Below are 27542 nucleotides of genomic sequence, written 5' to 3' on the forward strand. Positions count from 1 at the left end.
AGCGGTTACTGTGCGCGTGCAGCAGTATGCTCTCAATGTTTACAGGAACTGTACAAATATGCTAAACTAGTCAAAGTAGTTTTCAACTAGAAGTCACTTACTAGTCCAAAGAAGCAAGAAAATGCAAAGTCAAACTGAACTGACGGTCTGTCACTTGCTTCTCTTGCACAATGTCAGGACAAGTGCTGGAGGGATGAGCGTAAAGCCCGGAGCCGCGCGCAGCTGCACCGTCTCGCGCTGAGGATGGATTTGGCTCGGTGGAGCTGCCAGTTAACGAGGACGCTGGTTTGTGTGTCACCGTAAACGTAGTGTTACGGCAGAGGCTCAGCTGAGAGGGGGCTCTGCTTCCAGAATTCGTCCCTTTTTTCTAGAGAGAGAAGACTCCTTCTGACTAGGTGCTTTGTTCGAGGTCAAGGCCGTCTGTGAAACGGTTCTGGAGCACAGCGTGTGGCCTCGTCCGGCAGAGCTTCGGGCAGCCTTGCCGGGAAGGGGGGTTTGAGGGAAAGCGCGGCGGCACTCGGCAGCGCCGGCGAGCCGGGCAGGGTCCCGGCAGCGTTGCTGTGCCCGGCGTGCTGTGAAGTGCCCTGCGGCAGCGTAGCGAGCCTTGGAGGGCCGAACTTTGCTTGGCTGAGAAAACGGGTGTTTGTACGAACACACGCAAGGCTCTTTGCCGGAGAAACCTGACACTAACTTTCATGTAGTATCTGATTTACCGTCTTTCTGCAGGAACAAACATTGCAATGAATTCGTTGCATGGAGTGATTACTTTGAATGCTAAGATCTTTGTCTTCCTTCCTCTTGAGGGCTGCGCTTGTCCCGCTCAGTGGGACAGAGTTGCTGGACCGCGATGCGAGTTAAACCTCATTTCCAGCCGTTGCAATAGTGTCGTGGTGCTGCCGCCGCCGGGTGCTCGCCCCTGTGGTGGTGTTTTGGCAGGATTTTTGACAATCTGCGTTCGTAGAGGGAAGATTTAAGGGCTTAAATTCTAGTACTGCAGAATAAAAAGTACTTTTTAACTCACTCGAGATTCAGCTTTTAAAATGAGCCAATGTTGAGTAATATTTCCAAAAATAGACTCTACAACATTCATTCTAACGACTTCTTTGCACCAGTGTAACGTGATGGACTTACCCGGATTGCGCTGAAAGCAAAATAAGCTCCCGGCGTCCGTCAGACTCTGAAACGGTGAATACCCGAGGCATCGAAGTACCGGGCTGTGCATACTGACGCTTCTCCAGTTCTCGTGGCGCGTGTAAACCAGAGCTCACAGGACTCGTGTTAGCGTGGCGTTCTGGATCCATCACGTCTTGTCCCACGTGCATTGAATCTACGGTTTGGACTTTCCTCAGACTTTCATCGCCGTGCAGAGACGCGTCCCGCATTTGTCAGTGGTCTTTATTACTACTTCCCCCTCCCCCCAGGTACGTACGACAGGCTTCCTTCTCTCCAAGCTGAACGAGACCATTCCGTGGACGATGGAAGTGGAATGGCTTCTCTTCTGAGAGGGAAAAATGTAAACAGCAGATATTTATAAAACTGTACGTGAATGCATGATTTAATGTAGTTAAATATTAATATGGTGAGTGCCGAGACTTTCCTAAGGAGCGTTATTATGTGATTCGAGGTGAGGGCGAACGCGTGCTCCCTTCGGCACGGGGCGCTGTGGCCTCCGCCGCGTCCGGGCACGGCCCGGGGACGCGGGACTCCGTTTCGGTCAGAGGAATCCGCTTAGGCGCGGGTGGTTCGGAGCGGTGCTCGCGGGCTGTGCGTGGTACGTAGCCGCAGGGAACCCTCGTGCCCGCTTTCCGGCTGCCACCGCTCCGCAGACCTCCCTGCCTTCCTTGGGCTCCACGGGAGCTACCAGGCGTAGGAGTTTGCCGCAGAGATAACGAACGAGCATCTTAAAGGGGTATCGTGCCTGTGCTTTTTCTAGAGTGAATTAGAGCTAATGAGGGCGACCGGAGGCGGCTGCTGGAGGGGCTGCCCTTGAAGCACAGGCACGGGGGGACCTACGTGTGTCGGAGCCTTGTTGAGGAGGGGGCTGTTCCCCTGGGTACGGCCGTAGGCCACTACGTGAACCCGGCAGGTTTAAGAAACCGGTGGTAAAGCCCTTCCCTCTAGTGAGAAGGGTTGTCTTTCTGCAAGTCGGGCTTGGCAGTTACTGAAAGGCTTATTTTTTTGGTGTAGCAGCAGGAGCCTTAGTGCTTAACCCTGAAGCACACCCGAACCTGCCCCCAGACGGGTCCCGCGTGCAGAGTCCCCCGTGCCCGGGTCTGCCTGGTGAACAGCCCGAAACGGAGGCGCCGAGCAGCTTTTGCCGCAGGGTGCGCGTCGCCCTTCGTGCCGCCAGCTCCTGCGCGGCGTCTCCGAAGGGGAGCCGGCGCTGCCGCGGGAGCTCCCGCTGACCCGAGGCACCCAGAGGCGGCCGGGCCGGCGTGTGAGGGAGGGATCCTTTAGCAGACGTGATGGAAGTGGTTGCTGTCGACCGGCTCGGTCACCGACGGAGGGCTGTCGGCTTCCTGCGTGAGGGTCGCGAACTACAGGAAGAATCGTGCGCGCGTGGGGCGCGTGGCGCTCGGCAGAGCAAGCGCGCCAGGTGCGGCTCTTGCCGTGGCTCTGCAGCGTCTGCAAGGAGATAAGGAACTGTTCGACTATTACGGCTTTTTTTCCCTAATCATGATACTTGTGGTGTCTGAGCTGCTCTAGGGATAGTTTCAAATTAAAATGGAAGCAATTTCATGCTTTAAAAATGAAAATGTGCGTCAGTAACGTCAGCGTGTGGGAGATACTTGCATGTGCGATGGTCTGGCCTCTCGACCACAACGCCTGGTGTGTTTTTTCTTGTGTGGATTTTTCTTTACCAATCTGATGCTGCGTCAGCCCCACCTTTTGTGGGGGAGTATCGAGGGTCCTTTCCAGATACACTGAACCTGGACTTGAAATGGCTGTAAAGACCATTACGATGCTTCTGGCTGCCCTCTTCGACAGGCTCTCTGTTGTGTCGGCTACACGTGCTACGCGGGGACGTACGTGCTTTTGTTTGTGAACTTGGGAGTGTTGCCGCAAAGCCGGATCCTTAGTGCTAAAGGCTTCTGACTGTTTTGTAAATACGTTCATGCAAACTGAAAAAAAGGAGAGAGGGAAAAAAAAAATAATTTAGGGACAACAGTATTATTATCCATGGAATATTGGGAGTCCCTCGGCGTTTGTGTCTGACAGGGATACCGAGGGAGAGCTGCGGAGCTGTTGGTCCGCTTCCGAGGCAGAAGCCGGCTCGGCTCCCGCGAGCGCCGGGGGCCGCGCTCGGCCCAACCGCTCTCCGGCCGACTGAATGACCAAAGCGTTTGGACCACGCGGTGGTTTGCCGTTCTTTCGAAATTACTTCCTCAGTTTCAGTAATAGCTAAAGATAGTCACTTATCTTCAAAGCGGATGGGTTGCATCCCGTTTAAATTTGTGCCTTGAACCCTCCCCTCCCCTTCCCGAGGGAGAAAGGACGGCTGGCGTGGCGCAGCTGCCCGCGCCCCTGCGGGCAGGGCTGAGCCCCGGCGCGGCTGGGCTCGAAGGCGGCAGGCTCGGACCCCGGCGCCGCCGTGACCCTCCGCTCCCCCGGAGGCCGCTCACGCAGCCGTACTGTCTCCTGGAGGTGCCCCCATTGCCGCTGCCTGCCGGGGCAGCAGGACCCGGCTCTGCGACGGTGCGTGATGCTTCGGCCTTCCCCGCTCCTGCAGAGTCAGGGACAGGATTATCCCGTCGTCTTTGAGTCGTGCTAGGCGGCCTCTCACTCTAGCGTGGATCTGCCCTCGGAAGGAACGCTCTGGTGTGATGCGAGCGGGGTGCCGAGGTGAGGCGCGGTCTGCAACGCGGCGTTACCGAGCTGGAGAGCTCCGGCGCGACCGGGGTGGCTCCAGGGGCCTGTTGGGAGAGCTGGGGTGCCCCAGTGCAGCCAACCTCGTGTCGGTTACCCCGTCTTCCTCCCTGCTTTCACTGAACAGCTCGTGCTTCGGAAGAGAAAATCGCGTGAAGCGACGTTGGAGGGGTCGAGCGCGAAACGGCGGCCGAGCACCTTCACTGCATGCGTGTCTGCTTTGTTGTAGCGACGTTAAGGAGTAGTCAGGACAAAGCCGACGCCGACGCGAAGCCAGCTTGGAGAGGAGGCCGGGCCCTGTGCTGCAGTATTTATCTGAATCAAAACTCTGAATGTTTACCTCAGTGTAAATATCTTACCCTTTCCCGTGGGAGGAAAGGCGCGTTGCATGGAGCAATCGCTGTCCCCATCGCTTTGCCAAACACGTCGTCCTCTCCAAGCCGGGCTTCGCGTCGGTATGAACACTGTCCCTCTTTGGACCCTTACCTTTCTAGGATGTGAATGGTAAAAATGTGAATATTTGTTGTTTACTTCATTAGGCATAATTCATAATGATGTGTTTATATGAAGAATATCAGACTGAAGCAAAACCATATGCAACTGGTTTACTTTATTATAAACTGTATATGATGTACAAACTAATAAAAACTTAAATGACGACAGTCTCACTGTTGTTCTTGAACAGGCAAATAAACAAGACGTTCCAGCTGCGCGTCCCAGTGCTGGATGGGAGCTGGGGCACCGGGATGGTCCGGGGCACGGGAGGGGGAGGGGGCGGCGCGCTCCTGCGCTCCCACGGGCGCCGCCCTTAAAGCCTCGCTGGAACAAACCCGCTGAGATTTCTGTTGGGAAAGGCCCAAGGTGACCGTCGGGCACTCGCCCTCCGCCGGCGCAGAAGCTAGCAAGGGTTTCTCTGCTGAAGGTAGGGGAGGACTGCAGCTGCCATGGGGGGTGTGTGTGTATATATATAAATTTTTTTAATGTTATAACGAGAATTTACTGTCAGCCATCTCTTTGTAACAGCAGGAAGTACTTTGCTGTGTTGGTAAGCTTGCAGAGCGCTCACCAGGTTAGCCCCAAGGCCCTCCTTGTTTTTGTTTCAAGCATCCAGAGAAACGCTTCTCGCCCAGGCAGCGCTGGGCGTCGCGAGCGGTGGTTTTGCTGCACGCCCAGTACAGGCGAGCTGCGCCCACACACCAGCCCCTTTACAGATACGAGCCCGGCAGACGCTTGACAAACACAGTAAGTATTTACATACGTTAATACGGGATTAATTCCGCTACACAGTTCACCAAACACTGAGCCATAGCATGAGTTTAAAGTGTTGTCCCGACCTGGATCCGTTAGTTGAGCTTTGGGTTACGGTAGGGCCGTGGCCGCGCGCTGGCGGGCCGTCTGGCTAAGAGCAAGGACCTAAGTTTCAATAAAACAGACTTAATAACAGAAGTGCTCCATCATTAACTTTTTTTTCCAGCCGATGGTTTAGGTTTGAGCAGACTTAAGTTACGCAGTTACGATACCTCCGCTTACTTCCTAAATTACATGTTACTGCCATCCTAACTTTTAACATTCAAGTGCATTAGAGAAAAGTAGTAAAATCTTGCATGAAGTACGGTTCTATACTTCAGACATGATTTTAGTTTCTATAAAATAAGATGGAAAAGACATTAGTTCATCTCTTCCACTCCCTGCCAAGGCAGGATTGTTCCCTACAGGCCAAGGACGCTGGGCGGTGCTTGGTCCAGCCCACCGACACGGCTGAGCCCTGCTACAGGAACTGAATGCCTCTCCTCGTGCTTCACTTGCTTCTGTGATTTTTTTTTTAATTTTTTTTTTTTTTTTAAATCCGCGATAGCTCTTTCAGGCACCGCCTGGCCTCGTGCTTCCAGCGCGTCCCTCCCCTGCAGCGAGGGAGCCCGTCACGTGCGAACAGCGACCGCGAACTGGGGGAGAGCAGGGCTGGCGGCCGCGGGGCTGCTCGGCGCCCTGCTGCCCCTGCAGGGGCTCTTCGGACGGGACAAGCCATTAGTAACGGCCACGCTTGGCAGAAGCGACCCACGCTTGGGTCTTGCTGGTTTTCACCCAGTAATTCAGGTACCAGCATGACCTGTGTCAGTCCCGCGGGAGAAGGGAGAGGCATTACGCAGTTCCTGTCGCTTGGCTTCAGCCCGGCTCCGTGCAGGCTTTGGTCTGGCACCGCTTAGAGCGCTGACGCGTCACGATCTAACGATTGTGGTTCGTAGGGATGCTCTAAAAGACCGTAGGAGATCTTTCTTCGAGGAAGAAAGCAAGCAGAACACCAGGGCTATTCTCTCCAAAACTCTTCCTTTAAAACACGTCAGTTACCGACGTGCTGCCGAGCGTCAGTTCTGGGACAGTTTTCCTCTGTCAGTCAAGAGCTGCTTGTTTCCTTCCTTGTTCTGAGGCCAATAAACTCTCGCCCCGGGGAGGCGTCACACTGGGGCTGGCAAAGGGCTTACTTTAGTAAAGGTAGAATTATTTCTCTTTACACTTTTAAAGGTTACAGGAGTTACTCGCCTAAAAACAAACAAGCTACCCGGCCCCTGCTCCTAGATGATGGTGCAGGAACTAAAGGCAGAGCCCCGCTTGTTGCTGCTCTGCGTTGGCACGAGCTTTCCTTTCCCATAGTAACCCGAGAATACTGCCTTCACATCGATCTTTTTAGAAAGGATGAGCATCCACATACCGTTATCAAAATACAGCAGTTTCCCTCCTCCAGTTTCCCCCACTTCATCCCCTTTGTTCCCTGCCTTCTCCAGTTTCACAAACTCCAGCAGATCGAGCCCGGTCTGGACTGCTTCGATGCCGTTGGCGCAGCCGAGGGTGATGTGAGCCCGGCTGCCTTTCGGGAGGCTGTCGGTGGGCAGGATCTTGTCGGCGTCCGCAGGCCACAGCGGCAGCTGCTGTTCGCTCAGCTCTACACGAGCACCAGCAGTTTTTGTTGTGATGAACAGAGCAGAAATGGACAGGGTGAAGCCTTTGCCGTAGGAAGCCCTCACAGCCTGGGAGGAGAGGGAGACAAGTCCAGAGCACAGCTTTAACTGCCTGCGGCCAGGTGGGGTTTACAGCAGCCAGGTTGCCTTCGCTGGCCGCAAGCTCGGCCTTGGCTGACCAGGGCAGCTCTTGCTTTGACATATTTGAGCCACTGCGTGCAACCAGATGATCGTGGCCTGAAGTTCCTGCTCCGTGAGTTTGGAGCTGGCTACATCTTTTCCCTTCACAGATACCTGTTTTTAAGTTGGGCTCATCTGTTTTTGAAATAATTTAGCTGGAAGTGCAAATACCTGAATTTATCATCGGTCAAATCAAGCTTTGGAGAGGATGCTGGAAGTCGGGGGGCTGGGGCTGGGGTACTTTGTGTGGGAACTAACGGGAAATTGTCACCGCCTCTCCCACGATTACGAGCTGCGCAGGCCACGTGGACGTACTGACTGTCCCTCTCGGCCCAAAGCAAAGCCGCGGCCCCAGCCCAGCCCAAGGGGCTTGTGGAGCCCCTGCGGGGAAGGGGGAGGGAGGCTGGGGCCGCGGGGAGGAGTCGGAGCCCCGGTACTCACTTCTTGCTGCGCGTATTCCTCAGCTCCAGCTGCTTTTCCAAAATCGGTGTATTTTGTGGTGCAGTGTAAGACCCCGGGCGGCCTCTTCACAAAGTAGCTGGTGAGATCTGTTTTTATTTTGGGATCCTCAATAGCGGAAGCAACTGCAAACACAGGTAAACAATATTACTATCAAAAAACAATCGCCCACGAGGTCAAGCCCCACCTCAGCCTTCTTCACCAACCCGTCCCTCATGTTTCATCTTTCTTACTGCCGAGAAGGGCTAGACGGGTCAGTAAAACCCCTCCTCCCACCTGGGCCAACAGCGGCTGTAACTAGAAAATGGACGCCTCCGCGCATCATCGTGGCTCGTCTTAACCTTGCTGTTGTACGAGTCCCTTAAGGGACACGGTTGTTCCGTCCTTCCCTTTTCTCTCTGAGTCATCGCAGCAGCCAGGGGCCGCCCGGCCACCCGGGGTAACGCTGCTGCCCTCCGAACCCCGCTCCCTGCGGGGTCACAGCTGAATACACTTCTGAGGAAGGACGGTTTTGTCTATTTTTACTTACAACAGCGACTTTGTCAACTCTGGGAGACAGATTACTATCATTAAGCAGTTTTTCTTGTTGCTAACTTTAACTAGAAAGTCACTTCAGAAGCTGACCAAACTTGGTCCGTTTGCTGAGCATTAACACTTGGCCAGCAAAGGGAGAACTCGGTAAGATGCTTCTATACATACAGTATTTACTCTCCTTTTTGAAGGCTTTGAGACTTCCAAGCTCATCTAAGAAGGCCTGGCCAGCCTTCCTCAGGACCTCTGAACTTCTTTTGCTCAAAAACCACCCAAAATACATGGGTAGGAACTCCTTCTCCAAGCTCGGCTTCATCTTCTTCAGGTCTTCCACTGACAGTTTCCATTGATTCTTTTCCTTCAGCTGCAAGCAATCCATTCGCCACTGGGTTTTGGGCTCGGCGAAGATGACTTTGTACCGGTATTTGTCAGCGATATCAAAGAGTTGGTCCAGTCGTTCCCTCTCGTGGTGAGTGTCATCCAAAACGATAACGCTGATGTCTCGTTTGCAATAGTCAACTAGAGCCTCATCCACCTTGGAATACTCGTCAGGGATGGTGCTTCTTACCAACGGCGTAATTTTGTAGTTATCAACAGAGATGACCTTGCAGGCATCTTTATACCTCTCTTGGATAGCCTGGGCAAGCGTGGACTTCCCGCTGCCAGGGAGGCCTCTTAAAATAAAAAAGGTTTTCGATTCTTTGACCGTGGAGATGGTATCTTCATCGTCGAGGAACGGGAACTGCAAGCTTTCGGGTCTTTCTTTCGCTGATTGAGTAGACATTTTTCTAAATATTTTAGGCAGGAACGTGTGACTCTTCTTTGAGAAGCCTCTGTTCTGAAATGCAAGAAGAAAAACGTTTTGCAGGCTCGCAACCCCAAGAGCCCGCGTGTTCCCGCTGCACAAGCGGGCGCCGTTGGGAACCTTGGCCGGGAGGAGGGGGGTGCGCAGAGGACACCGCGCCCCCCCCCGTCCCCTAACCGCAGGGCCCCGGGCCCCGTCCCGCCGCCCCGGCACCGTCCCTCCGACCCGAGGAGCTGAAGCTGCGGCTCCGTCTCCGGCCTCGGCAGGTCCTGCCTGACCAGGAAGGGGAAGTTTTCCCCGTCACGTGGCGGCAGCTGCAGCCCCACAGGCACCACGAGCTGCCACAAAGCTACCGCCCGGGCAGAGCCCTCCAAGTGGTTAAGATTTTTTTCTGACTGCTTACAGCTGTGGCTGCGCGATGAGGAGGCCGCGGCCTCCTGAACGAAGGAAGCGAAAGTCCCAGCAGGTTGTGATGGCTGCTGCAAACGTCGCCGCCTCTGAACAAAAGAGGAGGCTGCGAAGGGATTGAAGTCCGCTCAGGGCTCCTCCGTCCCCTAGGAGAGGCTGTTTCGGAGCGAAGTCCGCGAGGATGCTGTCTCTCGCGTTAAGAGCTGCCGTTTCTTTATGCTGAACTGAACGTCAGCACCCCGCACGCCTCGGAGGAGGGAATTCGGGCTCCGCTTGTGATGAGGCGCAACTGAAGTGGCTTCCAGTAAAGACAAGCCCCCTCCCAGCAGCTGCTGAGCTGAACACGAAAGTGAAACCAGCCCTCTGAGCGCTTGGCAGCCGCAAGAGCCCGGAAAAGCGCTGCTGGGGAGCTGGCGCAGGCTCTCCCGCCCCTCCTGCCAGCAGCTCCGGTAACGGGAATCCCAGATTAACGCCCATCCCAGGTTAACGCCCAGCATGGCCTGGGAAAACACGGGACTGGAAGGAAATGAGGGATTTCACCAACTGTGCGAGTTTTCAGTCGCATCAATGGGGCAGGGCTGGTTTTGGGGCCAATGTGCGAGCTCTCCTGGGGAGCAGCACCTGCTCTCCAGCCCGGCACTGCTGGAGGAAGCTTTGCCTTTGCTGCAAACATCGAGGGGCTTTACACGTGACATAAATGCTAGGCCCACGGCAGAAAAACACGGCTTTCCTGTTTGCAGGGTGAAGACGTTGTTTAAAAACAGCTCTTCAGTTGATTAACTTTTCTATCCCTTATTCCAGAACCTGGAGGTGGGTTTTGGTTCCAAAGCACCCGCGGCCCAGGAGCAGGACCCCCGCACCGCTTCGGCGGGCGGGAGCGAGCGGTGCCTGCCCTGGGGTCGGCTGCGGTGCGGGACGGCCAGCCCCGAGCCCGGCGTGACCGGAGCCGAGCTCCTGCCGCGGGAACGGACGGGCCCGTGGGGCGAGCGAGGACCAGGCGGCTCTCCCGGACCCCTGCGTCGGCTTCCCCGGGGATGCGGGGCGCCGCGTCACCGCCCCGGGGAGCGGAGGCTGCGAGCCGCCGCCAGGCCCGCCGGAGGCAGCTGCTGGCGAGCGCAGGCGCTGAGGCCGCTTTTCAAACGTGCAAACAAAAGAACAATAATAGAAAACACCCTCCGGCCCCATTGTTTCGCGGCCAGCTCGGAGGATAATAGTCGCCTTCACGGGCCGGGCCGGGCCGGACAATGGCCCCGCAGAGAGCGGGCGCGGGGCTCCCGGCGGACAATCCCCCATTGAGCCCCCGGCCCGCCCCGCCGCCCCCACAAAGCCCCCGCTTGTCCCCGCGGGACGGGTCGGGGCGATGCTCCGGCCTCCCTCCGGGCGCCACCGAGGGAGGTCCTGCCCCGGGACCCCCGCGACGGAGCCGCTGCCGTGCCCGGTCCGTGCGGACCCCGGGGCCAGGGACCCTCCCGGGGTCCCCCCGCATTTGCGTCGCGGCGGCGGCGGCGCTGCCGGGCGCTCCCGCTCCCCCCCCCTCCCCCCCCCCCACCCTCCCGGGACGGACACCCGCTCCCGGGAGGGGCGGCGGCCCCAGCGCCCCCTTACCATGGTGAGGGGCAGCGGCTCCGGGGCGGCCGCCGGTGCGGAGCGGCGCGGCGGGGAAGCGGCTCTGGGGCGGGCGCGGCCGCGGCCCTTTTCATAGGGCCGGTCCGGGGTGACGGGGGGGCCCGGGACGGGGCGGGAACGGGGGGAACGGGGGGGGGCCCCGGGACGGGGCGGGAACGGGGGCATCGGGGGGCGCGGGCCCGGGGGCGGGGCGGGCCCGGGGGCGGGGCGGGCCCGGGGGCGGGGCGGGCCCGGGGGCGGGGCGGGCCCGGGGGCGGGGCGGGCCCGGGGGCGGGGCGGGCCCGGGGGCGGGGCGGGCCCGGGGGCGGGGCGGGCCCGGGGGCGGGGCGGGCCCGGGGGCGGGGCGGGCCCGGGGGCGGCGGGAGCTTCCCGTGCGGAGGAGCCGGGCCGGAGCCGTCCGTCCGTCCGTCCGTCCCTCCCTCCCTCCCTCCCCGTGTGCCCCCGCCGGGGGAACGGTGCGTGTCCGCGGCGCGGGGATGAGAGACGGGAACGGGCCTTGTTTTCGATGGCGGTACGGAGCCTTCCTCCTCCTTCCCCTACCCCCCCCCCCCTCCGCTCAGGACGCGCTGGGCACCGCTGGGTTCATCATCTATTGCTGCCTCCCGGCTCTCCTCCCCCTGCCCCCCGCAACCCCCTCGCTCCCGCCCTGCTGCCCCCCGCCTCTCCCGCTGCCCGGCTCCCCCCCGAAGCTCCCGGCGCCGCCGCTTTGCTTTTCAGCTTCTCGCTTCCCCGCGTCCTGCTCCCGCTCCTTCTCCTCGTTGTCTTTCGCGTTTTCACCGCCAAAACCATCATCTGGGGAGGCAAAAGCGACCCTAAACCGCGCCGCAGCACTGAGAAACCCGAGGGGAGCAGGAGCAGGCGGACCCCGCGCCCCCCTCCCGTTCCCTGCCCGGCGGGACTCGGCTGCCGCCGGAGGTGCTGAGCTGCCGGGGCGGGGGGCGGGGGCTGAGAGCGGGACCGGGCACCGGGAGCGAGCACCGGGAGCGGGAGGCGGGACGGGGCAGCAGGAGGGGGCACCGGGAGCGAGCACCGGGAGCGGGAGGCGGGACGGGGCAGCAGGAGGGAGCGCCGGGAGCGGGCACCGGGAGCGGGCGGGCGGGGCGCCGGGGCCGGCGGGGGGGTGCCCGGGGCACGGGAGGGCCCGGGACGCTGGGGAAGTGCTGCCACCTCCTGCTCAGGCTCGGCATGGCGCTGCGGCGGGCGCGGCCGGGCCCGCCCCTGTGCGCTAGCACAGAGGATGCCATAAGGGCTTGAAATTTGGCGGCTTGTTGCCCAGGAATGGGGTGCTTTGTTTCCCATGCCTCAGCCTGTGCTCCTGAGAAGGAAAGTGGAGAATTTCTATATTTACGGGGTGCAGAGGTGTAAACGACAACTACCTTTAAGGGAGTAAACTGTTGTTTCTTCTCTTCTTTTGTTCAGCTCTTCGATGAAACTTCTGCTCGCATCATCTAAGGCCTGAAAATGATACAGCTTATTAATAAAAGCTGTAGAAATGCAGTTACATATGTAAGTTTTTCCTGATCTCCGCCATCATTACCTGGTCCTTTCCTACTGTAAAACTCTCTGCAACAATATGCTTCATTTCTCCCGGCAGGGATTCCTACCTGTTAGTATCCCTTATCAAGTGTCTCCTCCCCTGAAGATTCCATCTCTCACACTATCATTTTTCTCCTGGCAGGAGAACAGGCTCTGCCTGAGCTCCGGACACCCTCGAGGGCTCTCCAAGCAGGTGGGTGTCTCTGCTGTAACTGTCGCCCGGCAAGCGGGCACGGCCAGATCACCCACGACCCGCCGTCGCGTCAGTGACGGCTGCCGGCACACGCAGACTGCTTTACCGTGGGTCGCTGGCCCTGCCCAGACGTTCTTCCACGGTCTGATGCAGAGTGGTTTCTCTGGGAGGTTTTGGAGAGGCCAGAAGAGGGTGAGCTGTGGTCAGCAGCTGGTAGCAACTGAACACAGAAGGCACCGCTGTGTGCCGGTGTGAAACCCTTGCCCCAGGGAGGTCAAAAGAAAGTTTTCTTTTGACGTGAGCAGGGCTCGGGCTTCACCCTTCTGTATGTTGGACTGGTTCAAAACTGGGGTTAAGTTTTCTGAGCTAGGAGGTTTCATAACTTTTAATATGTAAACTGCTTCAGAGGCTGCATTCCCCCCCTCTTACCACGCTGGCTATGTAGTGATGTTTTCCCAGTTCACAGGGCAGTAGTTAGTAAGTAGGTAACTTATTGAAGCTTCTCTCCACTTTGCAACGAGCCACTTACAATAATGATGGTCTTTTGAGCAGCTTCATCGTGAATAAGCTTTGCCTTCTCAAGTGCTTTTTCAAAGCTCATGATCGCAGACCGGTAATCCTTTAATTTTACTGTAACAGACAAATGGAAACATCTGTTTTAACACGAGATCAGGAGAACAACAATAGCTAATCATGCAAGCCTCCAGTGAGAGGTCTTGGTCTGAACAGTTACTTTGGCTGTTAAATCACAGAGATGTTTTCACTAAGATGCTGAACAGACGGGCTGTCTCCATCCTTAGAGCAAAATTTGTACTAATGCCTTTACCTTGTGCTTGTGCCACCAGTACCGTAGCATGGAGTTGCCACTCAACATCTCCCTCTTCACCTGCTGACTGCAGGGACTTCTCTCCGTAATTTTGGGCTGGTTCAGCTTTATTCAGCTCAAGGTAACATCGGCCAATTTCATGGAACAGCCAGGTCTTCTCCAGGCTCGACTTTGCCATTGGAATCTTCTCTTCCCAGCTTCAAGCAGAGAGTAAGAAAGGCAGACGCTTACTGAATCACTAGGTGCAGTTATAGTTTCAACCACTGATTCTATTGAACCACTGAAACAAAGCGGTCCAGGTACTGTTGTTATGAAAAATTTCCCAGCCCCGCCCTTGCTAGCAGCATGAATAACCAAACCGTAAAGACCTCATCTATTTAAATCGAAACACCCCTTATGCCTTTTCTGTTACTACTTTTACATACGTGTCAATAGCTTGCTGGAATTTGCCCATTCTGGCATAAACTCTGCCAATGTTATCGAGGGCCCGGGATACGGTGTCCGGCAGGTCGCTGCATTGAAAAGAAAAAGAACTCATAGTAGCTGACATAGTCTTGTTCCCGATACAGTCTACGCTTCCTTCAGCTTTATAGATTTTCTTTGGCGTTCCACTTGACTTCAGGCTTGAGAATTAGAGGAAAAGGACCAATTTCAGACTGGAAGTCATAAAATCAAGGTAGATTTCTGGTTTTATTTACAGCTGTTGCAACTGTAAGACACGGGAAAAAGGGTTTCGTTTATCTTTGATTTTTTGTGTGCGTGTGCAAATCTGGCAGCCCTTGTGAAAGGCTTTCCATTTTTCTTCAATTTCCCTTTGTTGCGTTGTGGGTCACGCAGAAGTCCCCTACAGCTCCTAGGTCCCTAAGAGTAATAGATGATTTCTGTCCAAGAGGAATGCAAAGACCCAAAAAAGCCGCGTCTGCGATGTGTCTACAGACTCCTACAGCAGACCCCGGTAGCAGGCCCTGCGCCCAGTGCTGTGACGAGTCTTTGCCCCACGCTAGAGGCAACTCCTTCTGAAATTATGTAGCCTGTGGACTTTTTGTCCTTAATTAGGCCTCATTCCCACCTTCAGAAGCGGCTTGCTTTGACTACCCTTTCCTTACAAATGAAAAAGCTGATGAAAGGAGAGGCTAAGCGGCACAAGTCATTACACCGTCTCCTCTCGCCCTGCTGATCGCCCGCCACCAGAGGACAAGGCCCCCGCCATCGCTGCGTGTCCGCCCTTTGAACGCAACTTCATGTCCCTGTAAGAAAGCACTAAAACTTGTGCCTCGTTCCTGCCTCTCTACTGCTGTTTTGGCGTAGGTGGGGAGTGGGGCTCACCAGGAGAGAGGCAGAAATTACTTAAACCAATACTAATTTTTAGAAGAGATTTGTGAAAACGATAAACAATTAGTCAGTTACATTCTAAAAGGCCTATGTAGTATTGGCAAAAATAAACCCAAAATCACTTCAATTCAAGCAACTATTCAGTGTTTTCTCACATGCTTTGCAAAACTCTTACTAAATCTTAAAACTACATTTTGCTTCATTCTGGTTTAGCTGAAAGAGCTGCAGGATGAGTTCTGTACAGGCAGGTAACTGTTCCTCTTAGCTACAGATTTCAAGCCTGCTGTCATGGTTTGAATGCAAATTATTTTAAGAGAGAGTGTAGCAGAAAACGTGTGCAATTTAGAGCCTGACCTTCTCGAGAAGTAAGGGTGTACTAGGGGCTAAAGTGCTGAGACTGGGACTTGCATGCTCCTGCTTTGCTTCAGCAGAGATTTAGCTGTGCCATGTGCTCTAGGCCCTTTAAAAATCTGCTTCAGGCTCCTTATTTTTGAAAAAGGGAAGACAGTAAGTCACTAGAGGCCACGACGCTTGGGCAGAGTCTGAATGCGTTGCCCTGTTAAATCTCCAGGTGAGAATTACAACGTTACCTGGTGCTAAAACACCTTAACAGAGGTACTTTCCTCTTTTCCGCATCCATCTGAACATCTCAGCACTTACTTCTGCCTGGCAAATTCCAGATCCATTTTATGGCTTTGCAGAGCTGCCTCCATCTGGCCCATCTCTAACTGAGCATTCCCAATGCAGCTGTGGAGGTTTCCAATCAGTTGATTCTTGTTGGGAACTTCATCATCTGACCACCCTTGTATTGTTTTTAGCACTCGCTCAGCTTTCTTGCAGCTTTCTTCAGGGCAGTCGCCGGTCAGCACTAGAGCCAAAGAGGAAAGCTTAATGCTAGTGTGCGGACACAGCGATGTTGGGGAAGCGAGGTTGTGCAAGCCTCTGACAAAGCTCGGGAAAGGTTAGAGCTCCTAACCCTGTGTCTCCTATGCTCCTCCCTCCTATCTCCAGGAAATCTGCCCCGGGAGATGGTACTTCTGACCCACCTCCTGGAAGTCACTTTCATCACAGCAAGTAAGGGGAAATGACTCTGGTAACACTTCACACTTGCCAAAGGAAAATAAAGGAGGCTGATGCTTGCTGTCTGAAGGTTTTGAAAGCATGTAGTTATTGCAGCAGGGCGCTCTGGTCGTGGAGATGAAATTCTAGCTAGAGTACTTGGGTTTTCATCTCCTAAATTAGCCCCTGGCACTTTCCTGGTGAGCCCTGTTCATCGCGCCCAGCTGGGCTGCGGTGCTGCAGGATGTTTCTGACACTGCCTTCACTGAGCTCTTGGAGCTTAAAAGAACTGAATTGCAGTAACGACTAAATTATTTTCCCTGGGTTGTAAAATACGTAGCACAGGAAGAGAGAGACCTGAAGTGGCTGAAATACTCCAGACCATTGTTTTTCAGCTGCTTCATCTCTCTGCAGTGGTATTTTTGAACTATAGAAGTGATTAACTCCAGCAGCCTGCATTCTCTCAATACAACAGCTTCTGGTTATGGGACCAGCCAGAGGCATTTGCTAAGCGTGCAGCTGCCACCTACCTGGCTTTGATATCTAAGTGGTGACCTGAAAACCCATCAGCAAGACCTCAAGTACAGAAAAAGCTGAGAGAAAAAAGAAGTGTTGGATTCTGTGTTTAAGAAAGTGTTGGGAAAGGTGAAGAACACAAAAGCAAATACATCCCAAAACCTCCCTACTACTGTTTGTTAATACTTGCTCTGCTCCTATTGTTCTGGTCTGTAATTACTGCAGCAAATAATTACATGTGCCAATCATCATTTTCTTACTGCTTCCAGCCAGGACACCTACACATATTGATGTCCTCCATGCTCTTCACAATGTATCTGGCAACCTCAGCTGGTTTTTGTTTCTTGTCCCGGATCCATCTTTGCTGCCTGAGCTTGTGCTCTCTCACACGGGCATAAATAGGCTTCTGCTGCTGCCAGAATTCACCGCGCGTGTCCAGGTAGGAAATGCCACTCAGAACCAGGTCTGCTACTTTGGTCCCCTGCTTTGTGCTGCTCGCCATCAGATCTGAAAAGAAGGTGGTAGAACCCAGGTGAGCATCAGTGTATGCAGCGGGTGGAGCTGCAGTTCAGTGGGGGATGCTTGTGAATGGTTTTCTGCTCTGATAGATAGTCCTAGAAATTAGGGTCTTCAGTGCTCCTCAGAACGGATGCAGGTAGGGGGGAAGTTGTGGAAACCCCCCTTGCTGTGAGCCATTCTGTGAGTAGACTAAATTCTTAATTACTTCGCTATTACTGGGTAAAGAGTTCCCTAGAAAAACGACTAAAGGGGAATCACCTTTCTGCCTAGTTCTACAATAAGATACTTCTGAATCCTGCCTCTCGATCCTAACAGCATTTATAAAGAAACCACAAACGAGTTAGTCTTGTCAGCAATGCTTTGCACTTAGTGCAAGTGTTAGTGGAATTTATTGTTATGACAGAAGTTAAGTAATTTTTAATGATACTGTTTCTGCTTTTGATTTCATCAGCACAGATTGCGTTGAGTTGATTTATTGTTCGTTATAAAAGCCTGCCATTTAATTGGGAAGGAAATACGCTCATAGTTATGGATATTAGATCTGGCTGCAGAAATACCTGTAGTCTCCAGACACCTGCCTCTCTCATGACCCCTGCAAGCACTCTGCTGTGTGAGCTCTGCTATAAATAAGGAAGAGCAGTCATAGGAATATGAAAAAAAGAATAAAAAAAAAAGAACCTGCTTAGAAGGGACATTTAGATAAATACAATGGAGAAAGACCTTTGTCCTTGAGCAGCTTTTCTAGGTAGGCCTTGTCAGCATAAAGTTCTCCAAGAAGCTCTCGCTCTGTTTTTGGATTCCTCGCAGGCCCCTCTTTCCTTGTCCATTTTTGATCCTTAGTCAGTTTGATTTGGAGTTTCTGATTTTCTTTTTTGCTCTACAGCGAGAAAAAAATAAAAGAAGTTGGGGGAGATTAGTGGGGAACACTAGAATTAGCAGAATTCTGTTTACACTCCAGATAAGCCAACTTATTTTTTAAATAAAAGCAAAAAGTCAGCATCTCACCAGTTGCTGTGGTCATGAGCAACTGGTGTTTTGCACCCAATTGTGCTCCCTCACTTCCAAGAGCAGGAGGGGACATTACAGTAAGAGCAAGGATTAGTTCTGCCCCCATGTCTTGTACGGTTCTGGAGGGCTTCCTGTTCAGTGCTGGGGGAGGACACGAAGGCTGGGGGAAAGGCAGATCTGGCTGACCACAGTCAAAGAGACGGAGGCTGTAACAGCCAGGACTTTGGAAGTGTCAGGAGGGTGTTTCTAACGTTTCACATCCAAAATCCCAACAATTGCAATGCTAACCTTTAGGCACCTTTGTATCAATTACTTTTACCACTGAGTACCTGTAATTCCAGCTGAAAGAAGCAATGAGCGTTCCCTGCACTGACTTCAAGGGGAAATGTGGCTTGGCATCTCGGAGGAGCAAGGCACTACTTCAGTGGAGCACCCCAAAATGAAGCAATTGAGAAAGTGTCCATTGTCAAAAATGCAACCCTTAAACGTCAGGTAAAACCAAAGTAAATATTGTAGATAAATGTACCCTGGCCCCGGCCTCAGCGTTGTTACTTATTAGCGTATGATGGGTGATCAGCAACACCCAACAGAAGCAGTCGGGCTGGTAGAGAAATTTCAAACTGGGCTTTGTTTCTCTGTGGTTGCCCGTCCCTGCCCTTCTGCTTCTCCTTCAAATTCTGTGTAGCTTGAACCAGCACTACATTAAAAGCAGGTGCATAAATACTCTCATAACGGATCAGCGTGCTTCCTACGCTCAGAAGGCACTTCACTAGACCAGCCGTGTCCCCATTCATGTTGCTGCAGAAATTATTAATCCTCTAATGCCTGTTTCAGAAAGTATTAGCATGATAACAACTCTAGTTAGCTTCTAAGGCAAGAGCTCTTCAGACTGTACCTCTGCCTGCCTGCTTATGAAGCACAGATCCTCTCTATTCTCCAGTTTAACTGAGGATGGACCTGCAAATACAGATAAAATACTTGTTAGTGCTCAAGAACAGCAGCGCAGAGGCTTTAGAAATTAAAAGGACCATAAACGTGCCAAGCCTATAATGTCCTGTTTGAAATAAAGCTTTCTATTAATTCTTTCGCATGAAATATGCTGACGTTGGTATGTTCTGTAAGCGTTTTAGTTCCTGTTTTCCCGTGGCGCCAGGGGGCTCCCATCTCGGTGCAGATTTCCTACAGACGTGCTACATCCCACACGGGAACAGAGGAGGAAAAAGGATGGCAGGTTCCCCTGAGGGATCACAGCTGAAGCTTAAAATGGTAGGAGAGCTCATAAGCACCAGGATCTCCAGCAATCCAGGGAACTATTTTCAAGTGTTTGTGCACTGACATTAGGGCAAAACTCCCACTTAATTTTCACTCTGACATCCAGTTCTGCTACTCGGATTGTACTCCGGAGCAGAGGTAAGAGTGAAAACCAGCTTTTTGTTTTGGCCTGGTCAGAAGGAAGGAAAGAGCTTTGCGTGCTGCTGTAAGAAGGATTTCCTTCAGGTAGGTAACGGGGCCAAGATCAGCGATGCGAGCACAGGCGCAGCACGGAAGGCAGGTGTTTCTGAATCTGCCAGGCGAAGCAGATTCCGTAAAGCTGTTTTTGGGATGTGCCCTGTCAATGTGTGTGCATTTCCCGGCTACTTCAACATCTAGATCAAATGCTGGCAAGTTTCCTTGCTTCTCCCCTGCATCTAGGAGCTATTGTTTGATTAAAAAAAGTCTTCTGGGTTTTTAATCTGCTCATTTGCTTACAGCCCAGATGCTTGAAGGCATTTTAAAGCCCTTAGCTCAGTACATCAAGCGTGGCAAGCGTTTCAGATGAGAGTTGCAGATATCTAGGTATTTGTATCAAGCTAAGAAAGCGGCGGTAACGGAGGAAAGCAAGCCAGATCTGGAAACTTTCCCTGGTTTTGTTTAAATAAACACCACCTATGAAAGAGCTTCAGGCTCTTACACAGCCGGGACATGAAGTTAATCCGTGGCACTGGAGGTGGACCGAAATTTTGAAACTGCTGTCAGGGGGAGCGAGGCAGGTACGTATCTCCGGGATCGGGGCCTGTGCGTAGGGGTGTGCGGCAGGGTGTGTGAAGGGACAGGCCCCGGGGATCCACCTGAGCAGCCTCTAACCAGCTGGGCAGGTTCTGCAGCAGCCTGCTGAGCTAGCGCAGGCCGCTCTGTGCACGTGTGGAGGTGGCGGCCGCAGCTGAGGTGTGTCCGTCTGCCTGGGAGGGGGAGCACGTCCTGTCCATGCTTGTCTGCGTACGGGGGCGTTGCTAAGAGAAACACCGAGGGAAGAGGGACAAGTTTTCCGTTTGCTTTGGACATCACTGGGTCCTTGGCCTTTCCCGCCTCCTGCAGGACCCCGTTCTATGATCTAAGCCAGGAATTATGAAAGCAGCGCTCCATTGCAATAGTCAACAGTTTCACTGCTCTTATGCAATGTTAATTGGAGAGAAGTCAGGACCTCGGGAAGGCCAGTCTCAGGTAGCACGGCAAATTTCATTATGAACTTCGAATGTTAGGATAAGGAGCTCAAAACGGATTCTGTAATCGGTAGGGCTGTAAGTAGATGAGCTGCTCTGTTCTGTGTTACCTAGGACATTTTCACGGTGACTTTGGAAATTTAAGTCAGTATCATAATTTACTTACATAACTGAAGTTATTAGACACTGTATATGAATTGGCATTCAGCCAAAAAAAGAAGAAAACCAGAACCGGGCTGTGCTCTTTTTGGTGCCTCCTGGTTCCATCTGAGAACGGCCACTGAGCACATGAATCCAGAAGCAAAGAGACCCTTGTTGCAAGGTCCTTGGTGCACTTGCTGAGCTCATCTGCCATCAGCTGTCCACCGAACAGCTTCTGGCTGTGCTTGTAGGGGCCGTGAAATGAAACATCTTACTTCCAATGCAGTTGACAATGGCCTCCTGGGATTTCTCGATACCCAGCTTGAACTTCTGTAGGTCTGGACGTAGTCTGTAGCCTCGATGATAAAACACTAATGCAAATTCAAAATCACCCATGGTATATAATGCCTCAGCTTTTTGGTAAAGTCCCTAAAATGACATTTGAAAAAAAAAAAAAAACCCAATAAAAAAGAGGAAAAAACAAGGTTTGGAGATCTCAACTCCCCACTAGGCAGACATGACAGCCCTGTGCCATCGTGACCTGCATACAACAAACTGTGATCCTGGGACTCTTTCTCAATTGTAGACTAAGCACCTCCACTTCTCTGGAAGCAATAAAAATGTCAGGGGTGCGTTTAGAGTTGGCTCTTTCTACACAACACTTTCTCCCAGACCCTTCAGAGTTTCAGAGATAAAAGACAGTCCTTGGCCACCCCAGACTCTTCCCACGTCGTGCTGTTTACCTTGGAGAATGTTTTGTCATTTTGGAGAGAAGCTTCAGCATCTTTCAGGGAATTTTCTGTGTCTCCAAGTTTCAGGTAACATTTCGAGCGGGCAGCCAGACAGTGCTTGTCTCCTGCTCTCAGTTTCAGTGCCTGGAGCACAGCAGACACAGGTATGTCATCGTGCTGGGCACAACAGCACAAATACACACAAGGACATAGATTTGATGCAACCTGCTCTGTCCCAATGTGGATCTTGATGATGGATGAGGGTAAATACAATAGTTTTACTGAAAAAGAATTTCTCTTGATGTTCACACATTCCCCCTGCAGCAGCATGCCCTTCCCTGGACACTCTCCAGTACCTTTATACCCTCCATGTTCTGCGGCGCCCAACGCTGCCCACAGCGCTCGAGGTGAGGCCGCCCCAGCGCGGGGCAGAGCGGGACAATCCCCCCCTCGCCCGGCTGCGATGCAGGGCTCGGTGCCCCCCAGGGCACGGTGACCCTCTGGGCTGCCAGGGCACGCTGGGGGCTCGTGTTCAACTTGCCATGGACCAGAGCCCCCAGGTCCCTGCAGAACTGCTCCCCAGCCCGCCGCTCCCCAGGCTGGCTGTACAACCAGGGCCGCCGCGCCCCAGGGGCAAAACCCGGCACTTGTTCAACTTCATACGGCCGGTGTTAAACTTCAGACGGCCCCCCACGTCCCCCTTCCCTCCCTTCGTGCTGCCACCTCTGCCAGCCGCCCCCGGCCCAGCCGGCTGCCCCCGCCACCCACGTCCCTTCGCGGCCGCCCCGCCCCGCCCCGCCGCGCCCCGGCCCGGCCCCCTCACGTTGTTGAAGCAGGCCAGGGCCTTGTCGTGCTCGCCCCGCCGGCACAGCAGCGTCCCCTCGGCCATGAAGCTGGGGAAGGTGCCGGCCGGCACCGCGTCCGCCGCCATGGCCGGCCCGCCGCCGCCGTCGCCTGGCAACCGCTGCCGGGCAACGGCCCCACTTCCGGCGCGGCGCCAAGCCCCGCCCAGGCCGTGACGTCGCGGTGGCGCGCCGGGGGAGGTTTCCCGCGCCCCGGCGGGATTTCCCGCGCCGCCCCGCTGCCCGTGCGCGGTGGGGTACGGGGGGTGGGGGGGCGCACCGCAGGGCGGTGCGGGGGACATCAGCGCGGGGCGGGCCGGGCAGGGGTGCGGTGTGAGTAGGCTACGCGTGGGCGGCCATAGCGAGGTGCGCGGGGAGGGGCCGCGCTGCTCGGAACGGGAGGAAAACGCGCGTTTTCCGCCAAAAGGTGCGCGGAGTCCCCGTGCGGGGCTGCCCGCGCCCGCTCCGCGCCCCCCGGCCGGCGGAGGGCCTGGCGCCCGTTGCGGTGTCGTTCTCGCAGCCGCGGTGCCAAAGCCGGGGGTGTGGGAGCGCAGGCGCTTGGTAAAACCGCCCTGCGAGAGCGACGGCGTGAACGCCTTCGGTTGCTGCTGAACGTCAGGCCCGACGGGTTCCTCCGCTCAGCCGGGTCACGAGCCCGCGCCTCCCGCGGGGGCTCTGCCGGGGCAGCCCTCCGCCTCTGCCTGGAGTGAGCATATCCAGTGCTTTTTGGTGTTTGCTGGCAGCCCGTGGTACCGGTTTCATCACTGCAGCGTCCAGTCCTGGACAAACAAGTGATGAATGACAGATGCCGCTGGTTCTCTCCTATCAATGACTTTAGTCTTGGCTTTATTTCAGCCTTGGGTGAGACCCTGCCAAGGTTGATGTTTGAAGCAATTTGCTCCTGCCGAGTGACTCAGAGTGGGTGCGGTGTGTCCATGATGCTCAGAAAGGCTGCTCCGAGCCTGGAAGATTTAACTTCACCACGGGTACAATCAGTGCTGCTGCTGGGTTCTGGATGCAGCTTGGGGGAGACGAGGCCTGTCCTTGCCCCCGTGGCTCCTGGGGCAGGGCTGGAGCAGCCGCACAGACACGCAGTGTAGGAAGGAGGCGGGGTGGGGTGTCCCACACGGTGCCGAGACAAACACCAGCTGAGCCCTGGAGTGGGAGGCCAGCGTGACACACCCCTGTCCCCAGGGAGTCAGGCCGGGAATTTGAGACTTACTAAGCTTTTGGTAACTGTTTTCTATGGAGACTTTGCCTGCTGGAGCCACCAGTGTGACACGCTCTCCCCAACAAGATGGGCAGCACCATGCCTATGTCATCCAGTCCCCCCCGTGTGGTGGTCGTTGCAGGCCTGTGCTCCAGGCTGGTGACAGTGTCACGGGGGACACAGCGGGGCTCATCTCTGGCCATCACTCTCATCAGAGAGACCACCCTGGGGTGCTGCCCTTCAGCGGCGCTGATGTGCGCTTTAGTCACAGGTTGGAAATACCAGGGAAAAAATGAACGTGCGATGATCATTTCTGGCAGGCAGAAGAGGCTGCCGTTAGAAGGTTGTTACTAAGCTCACAGGGGACAGGGAGGTGGGGCGGCTGCGTCCTGCCCGAGGCCTCACAGAGCCTCAGAAACATCTCTTTTTCTGACTCGTGTCTCTGATCCGTACGCGTTCCGCTGCCCTGTGCAGGTGAGAGCACCTGTTTGCCACAATCCTGGGGATCGTGTGCTCGTGCCGGTGATGCGAGGCATGCCGGTGATGCTCAGCTCCCGAGCAGGGCTGCTCTCTGCCACTCCGCTCCCCGCGGCCGGCACCACGGGGCGCCTCCCGCCCGGCAGTTACGACGCCCCAGCGCTGGGGAGGGCACGCCCGGGTCTGCCCCGCTGCCGGTGTCCGTGGGGAGAGGGCGGTGTGCGGGGTGCCCGGGCCGAACGGCGCCGGCGGGAGCAGGTGCAGGCGGGGCGGCGTGGGGCCCCTCCGGGGCGGCCTCCCCTCTCGCTACCCGGGGCGGCGGGCGACGCAGAGCGTGACGGCGGCGTGACGGCAGCCCCTTGCTCCCTGACGTCAGCGGCTTCGACCCGAGGGCTCGGGGTCGCGCCGGGGGTGGGGGGTGGAGGGGGTGGGAGCGAGGGGCGCAACTACGACTCCCACAAGGCCGCGCGGCCGCGCCCCACCGCCGGCGGCCAATGGGCGCGCGGCCTCGGCTCAGGCAAGGCACACGTGGCGGCGGCGGCAGCCAATGGGGGGCGGCGGCGCCCGTAGGCCGATGGGCCGGGGAGGCCGCGCCGCGCCGCAGCGAACAAAAGGCGGCGGCGGCAGCGGGCGGGGCGCGGGGCAGCGCGGCCGGGCCCAGGTGAGTGCCGGGGCGGCGGGGACCGACCTGGACCCTGCCGGGAGGGCGGCCGCGGCGGGCGACAGCGGGGCCTCGCGGGGCGCTGCTCCTGCCGGGGCTGGCCGGGGGCCGGGCGGTGTCTGCGCCCCCCGCGCCGGGAGCCTGGGGGCGAGCAGGGGCCGGCAGCGCTGCTCGGTGGTCGCAGCCCTCCCCGGCCCCGCCGTGCAGCCGGCGGGCAGCGCCCCTTGGGGCGGCGGCTTTGCGGCCGGGAGCGGAGCCGGAGCCCGAGCCCCGTGCTGCCCCCCCCCTGCCCCGCCGGAGCCCCCCGCTCCCCCTCCCGCCGGCCCTGACCTTGAGGGGGACGCCGCCGCCTTTCAGCTGACAGTTCCCCATCAGCTGGAGGGAAAAAGACAGTCGCGTCCGTGCCGGGTGAGGTGTTGAGTGACCGGGACGTTTCCGAGGGACGGAGGGGCTGTTGGCGGTGGGCTCGGCGCGGGTGTTGAGGGAGCGGAGCCGGAAAGGGGCTCTTGGCTGCGCCGGCAGCAGATCCGGGCTTCGCCTTTGCACGGTCGTTCCCTTCATCCCTCGTCCTTCGCCGACAGCGTGTGCGCCCCTCTTCCAGAGCCCCTTGGCGGTGGCTGCGCGGGCAGCGCCCCGCTTTGGGACCTCTGTCCGCTCTTGCTCCTGTACTGGCAGGAGGGAGAGCAGCCCCTGTGTCCCTCTTGCTTCCCGAGAGTGGCCCTGAGAGTTCCAGGAGCTGCGAAATGGCTGTTTTCCAGCTCTCTTGTTTGCTACCTGCAAACACCTGCTGTTTGCCTTGCTGCTTTGGAAGTTCTCTTCCTTCTGTACAGACTTCTCTTTTCTCTCTGTTAAACAACGTTTGTTGCCTGCCATAGCGTCTAAAGCCTGAAAACTCACGTGCATCCTGAATATGTTGTTTGTAGATCTCCATTTGTTTCATTTCCTTAATTGGGTTTGGAGCTCAGACTATCAGCTCTGCTGTCTAATGCTGTTACTCAAACCCTGTAGCGTTTTCTGCATGCAAGACTTCTGTATGAACGTGCAGGGAGCGCACTCTCCATCCTCCAGCTAGCAGTGCTCTTCCTATGCCCGACACGAAGGACTGCCACAGCTGGGAATCCTGCCCGGCCACGCAGGCCGGAGTACACGCTGCCACTGTCTGCTTTGCAAGTGACGTGGGGAAGGATTTGAGGAATAAACTTGCTAAGGACCTTGCCCAAAGCTACAGAATAAGGTGGTCTTTAAAGGTGGGATTCCAGATACCCCTCTTCTGGCACTAGATGCTTACCGGGGTGTTCAGAGCCTGCCTGCTGCTCTCCGTTAGCCAGGCTTAACTCGGTGCGTAGTCCGTTCCCCTCTCTGGCTCCTCTTTAATTCTCAAAGGTTCCATGTCTGCAGGGAATCTCCTCCAGAGCATTCAATGTGCTCACTGCTTTAGCGAGTGCACCTGCTTGCATCACACCAGAACCGTGCCAGGTGTTTCGTAACGCCCATCACTGAGGTATTTTGACCCATAAAGTTGGCTGATTGCTGCAGGGCCTCTTCTCTCAAGCCCTCTCTCTGTCCTCTGATGAAAGGATGCGTGTTTGCCAGGTGGAAGCTGATGTAACTTTTCATGCTGCTGTGGGCTGAAAATACTGGCTGATCTTGAACTGCGTTAATAAATGACCCGTGATGGAGGGGAAAGGTTGCTTTACAGTGTGATTTTGTTGACATAATTCTTGGGAGAGAGGGCATGAAGTCTTTACTGGAGAGGGAGTCCTTTTCTCCCAACAAAAGCATTGCTCAGGTATGACTGGAGTATGGGGCTGATCTGGATCCAAGTAAACTGCCTGCGTGAGCACCATTTTCTGTAGGAACACAAACTGGTGAAGCTCATGGAGTTACATCTCTGAGACCAGAAAAGGTTTAAAGAAAAATAAACCATACAAAGGTCTTTAATTTTTTTTCTTCTTCCCCTTGCAGAGTAGACCACATGGCGCTGAGTAGTGCCACGTCATCCGGTATCTTTGGGAGTCAAGGAGACTTTACCCGGGTTCTGTTGTCAAGAAAGTCTCTTCTTGACTTCCCATCTCTTCCTTTGGGCTGTGTTGCGTTTTCCCTTCAGCTAGTCACTGGTGTATCGGGGCAGATGATTCAGTTCTGTCACAGCAAGCAACATCCAGCTCTTTAATCCTTGACTAGCTTGCCACCATCATGCTATTCTTCTCTTGTCAATAGACTCGAGAAACTTTCCCCAAGCATAATTTTTTTTTCCATATTTGGCAGGTGATGTTTTGAGGGAATAAGTGCTTCTGAGTGCTTGAAAATGTGATCTAATCCGTTTCTCTTACTTGTTCTGGACTTGCTAGTGGAGGCTGAAAACCAGCACTTTTCAAATCAGCTATGGATGATGATATAAAGGTCTCTGTTGCAGGGAAGCTGGGCTTTGGTTTTTTGGTTGAGCTTTTTTTGTGCCTCAACAAATGAACACAAATCATTCATGGAAATCGGTGACACTTCCAGAAATAACTTATTCCTACACCAGTGACCCACTTGTCAAACCAAGGCCAGGTCTGTGACGTCTGCTCAACAGAGCTCTTTGCCTCTGCTGAAGGAGTAAAGGGCAGCATGCTTCAAACGCAAGAACAGACCGTGTAACCTGGGCTGACTCCAGAGCTGACCCTGCTTTGAGCTTGAAGTTGGACTAGATGACCTCCTTAGGCCCCTTCAAACCTGAACTGTCTGTGATCCTATGACACATGGCATTTTAACTGAAAAGTTCATGGCACGTACTGTAGAAAACGCTTTAAAGCAGCAGTAGATTGTCCTTCACTTGGCAAGTTTGGCCACGAACCAGCTGTGTTTCCATCATATATCCTTCAAAGTAAAAGGCAAGGCAGTTTCTAATGACTGGATCTGAAGGGTTGTGAGAACGCAGGTACAGTACGGCACTCAGGATGCCCGGCAAGCCATCTCAGGCAGCCAGAGAGGCGTTACAGGTTAGAAGCTGTTAGTTCTGTTTGCCTCTGTCCTAAGTCTTGTGCAGCAGAGGATACACGTTAAGAGCAGGCTGGAAAAGGCATTTTGTGCTGCTGATGTGAATCTACCGTTGTGTGGTGGCTGCAAGATCTGGGGCCTAAAGTCATAAAAAATTGCAGTTCAGCCTTACCTAATGAATCATGAACAGAGCAGCGTCTGG

General features: G+C 55.0%; 3 protein-coding genes and 1 long non-coding RNA gene across 20 annotated transcripts in view; 2 read left to right on the forward strand and 2 right to left on the reverse strand.

Annotated features, from left to right (window-relative positions):
* Positions 1–4457: 4457 nt before the first annotated feature.
* Positions 4458–10971, reverse strand: CNP (2',3'-cyclic nucleotide 3' phosphodiesterase). Of its 2 annotated transcripts, none has more exons than XM_064473072.1 (4): positions 10810–10971; positions 8160–8829; positions 7443–7585; positions 4458–6890 (listed from the first exon to the last, which is right to left on the reverse strand). In XM_064473072.1, the coding sequence occupies exons 1-4, from the start codon at positions 10810–10812 to the stop codon at positions 6438–6440; spliced, it is 1269 nt and encodes a 422-aa protein (XP_064329142.1). In that variant the 5' UTR covers positions 10813–10971; the 3' UTR covers positions 4458–6437. The 2 variants fall into 2 exon arrangements, with proteins under 2 accessions (XP_064329142.1, XP_064329143.1); XM_064473073.1 differs by lacking the exon at positions 10810–10971 and adding an exon at positions 9200–9221.
* Positions 10972–11233: 262 nt separating this feature from the next.
* On the forward strand, positions 11234–20720 carry LOC135317303 (uncharacterized). Of its 10 annotated transcripts, XR_010376320.1 has the most exons (6): positions 11618–11745; positions 12250–12336; positions 12509–12559; positions 13405–14634; positions 15729–15791; positions 16562–18914. It is a non-coding gene; the product is annotated as an uncharacterized LOC135317303 (long non-coding RNA). The 10 variants fall into 10 exon arrangements; XR_010376314.1 differs by adding an exon at positions 18973–20720 and having other exon boundaries at positions 13405–18311; XR_010376315.1 differs by having other exon boundaries at positions 13405–16731; positions 18161–18914.
* On the reverse strand, positions 11399–25930 carry ODAD4 (outer dynein arm docking complex subunit 4). 5 transcript variants are annotated; one of them, XM_064473317.1, is made up of 12 exons: positions 24692–25930; positions 21184–21315; positions 20716–20869; positions 18715–18776; positions 17532–17688; positions 16575–16799; positions 15378–15585; positions 13811–14008; positions 13386–13582; positions 13089–13189; positions 12207–12285; positions 11399–11622 (listed from the first exon to the last, which is right to left on the reverse strand). In XM_064473317.1, exons 1-12 carry the CDS (start codon positions 25262–25264, stop codon positions 11420–11422), a joined length of 2289 nt encoding a protein of 762 aa, XP_064329387.1. In that variant the 5' UTR covers positions 25265–25930; the 3' UTR covers positions 11399–11419. The 5 variants fall into 5 exon arrangements, with proteins under 5 accessions (XP_064329387.1, XP_064329388.1, XP_064329390.1 ...); XM_064473318.1 differs by having other exon boundaries at positions 13811–13897; positions 24692–25929; XM_064473320.1 differs by lacking the exon at positions 24692–25930 and adding an exon at positions 21995–24315.
* The window catches only part of ACLY (ATP citrate lyase), a 30243-nt gene continuing 26956 nt past the window's right edge, over positions 24256–27542 (forward strand). For 2 of the 3 annotated variants that reach the window (XM_064473314.1, XM_064473316.1), the window contains exon 1: positions 24256–24361. The gene's annotated coding sequence lies outside the window, so the exon portion shown is untranslated. Of the gene's footprint in view, positions 24362–24749; positions 24770–27542 lie in introns of those variants that run through there. The other variant, XM_064473315.1, reaches the window with a different exon arrangement.

The sequence above is a fragment of the Phalacrocorax carbo genome, chromosome 25, assembly GCF_963921805.1.
Source record: "Phalacrocorax carbo chromosome 25, bPhaCar2.1, whole genome shotgun sequence".
Taxonomy (NCBI): Eukaryota; Metazoa; Chordata; class Aves; order Suliformes; family Phalacrocoracidae; genus Phalacrocorax; species Phalacrocorax carbo.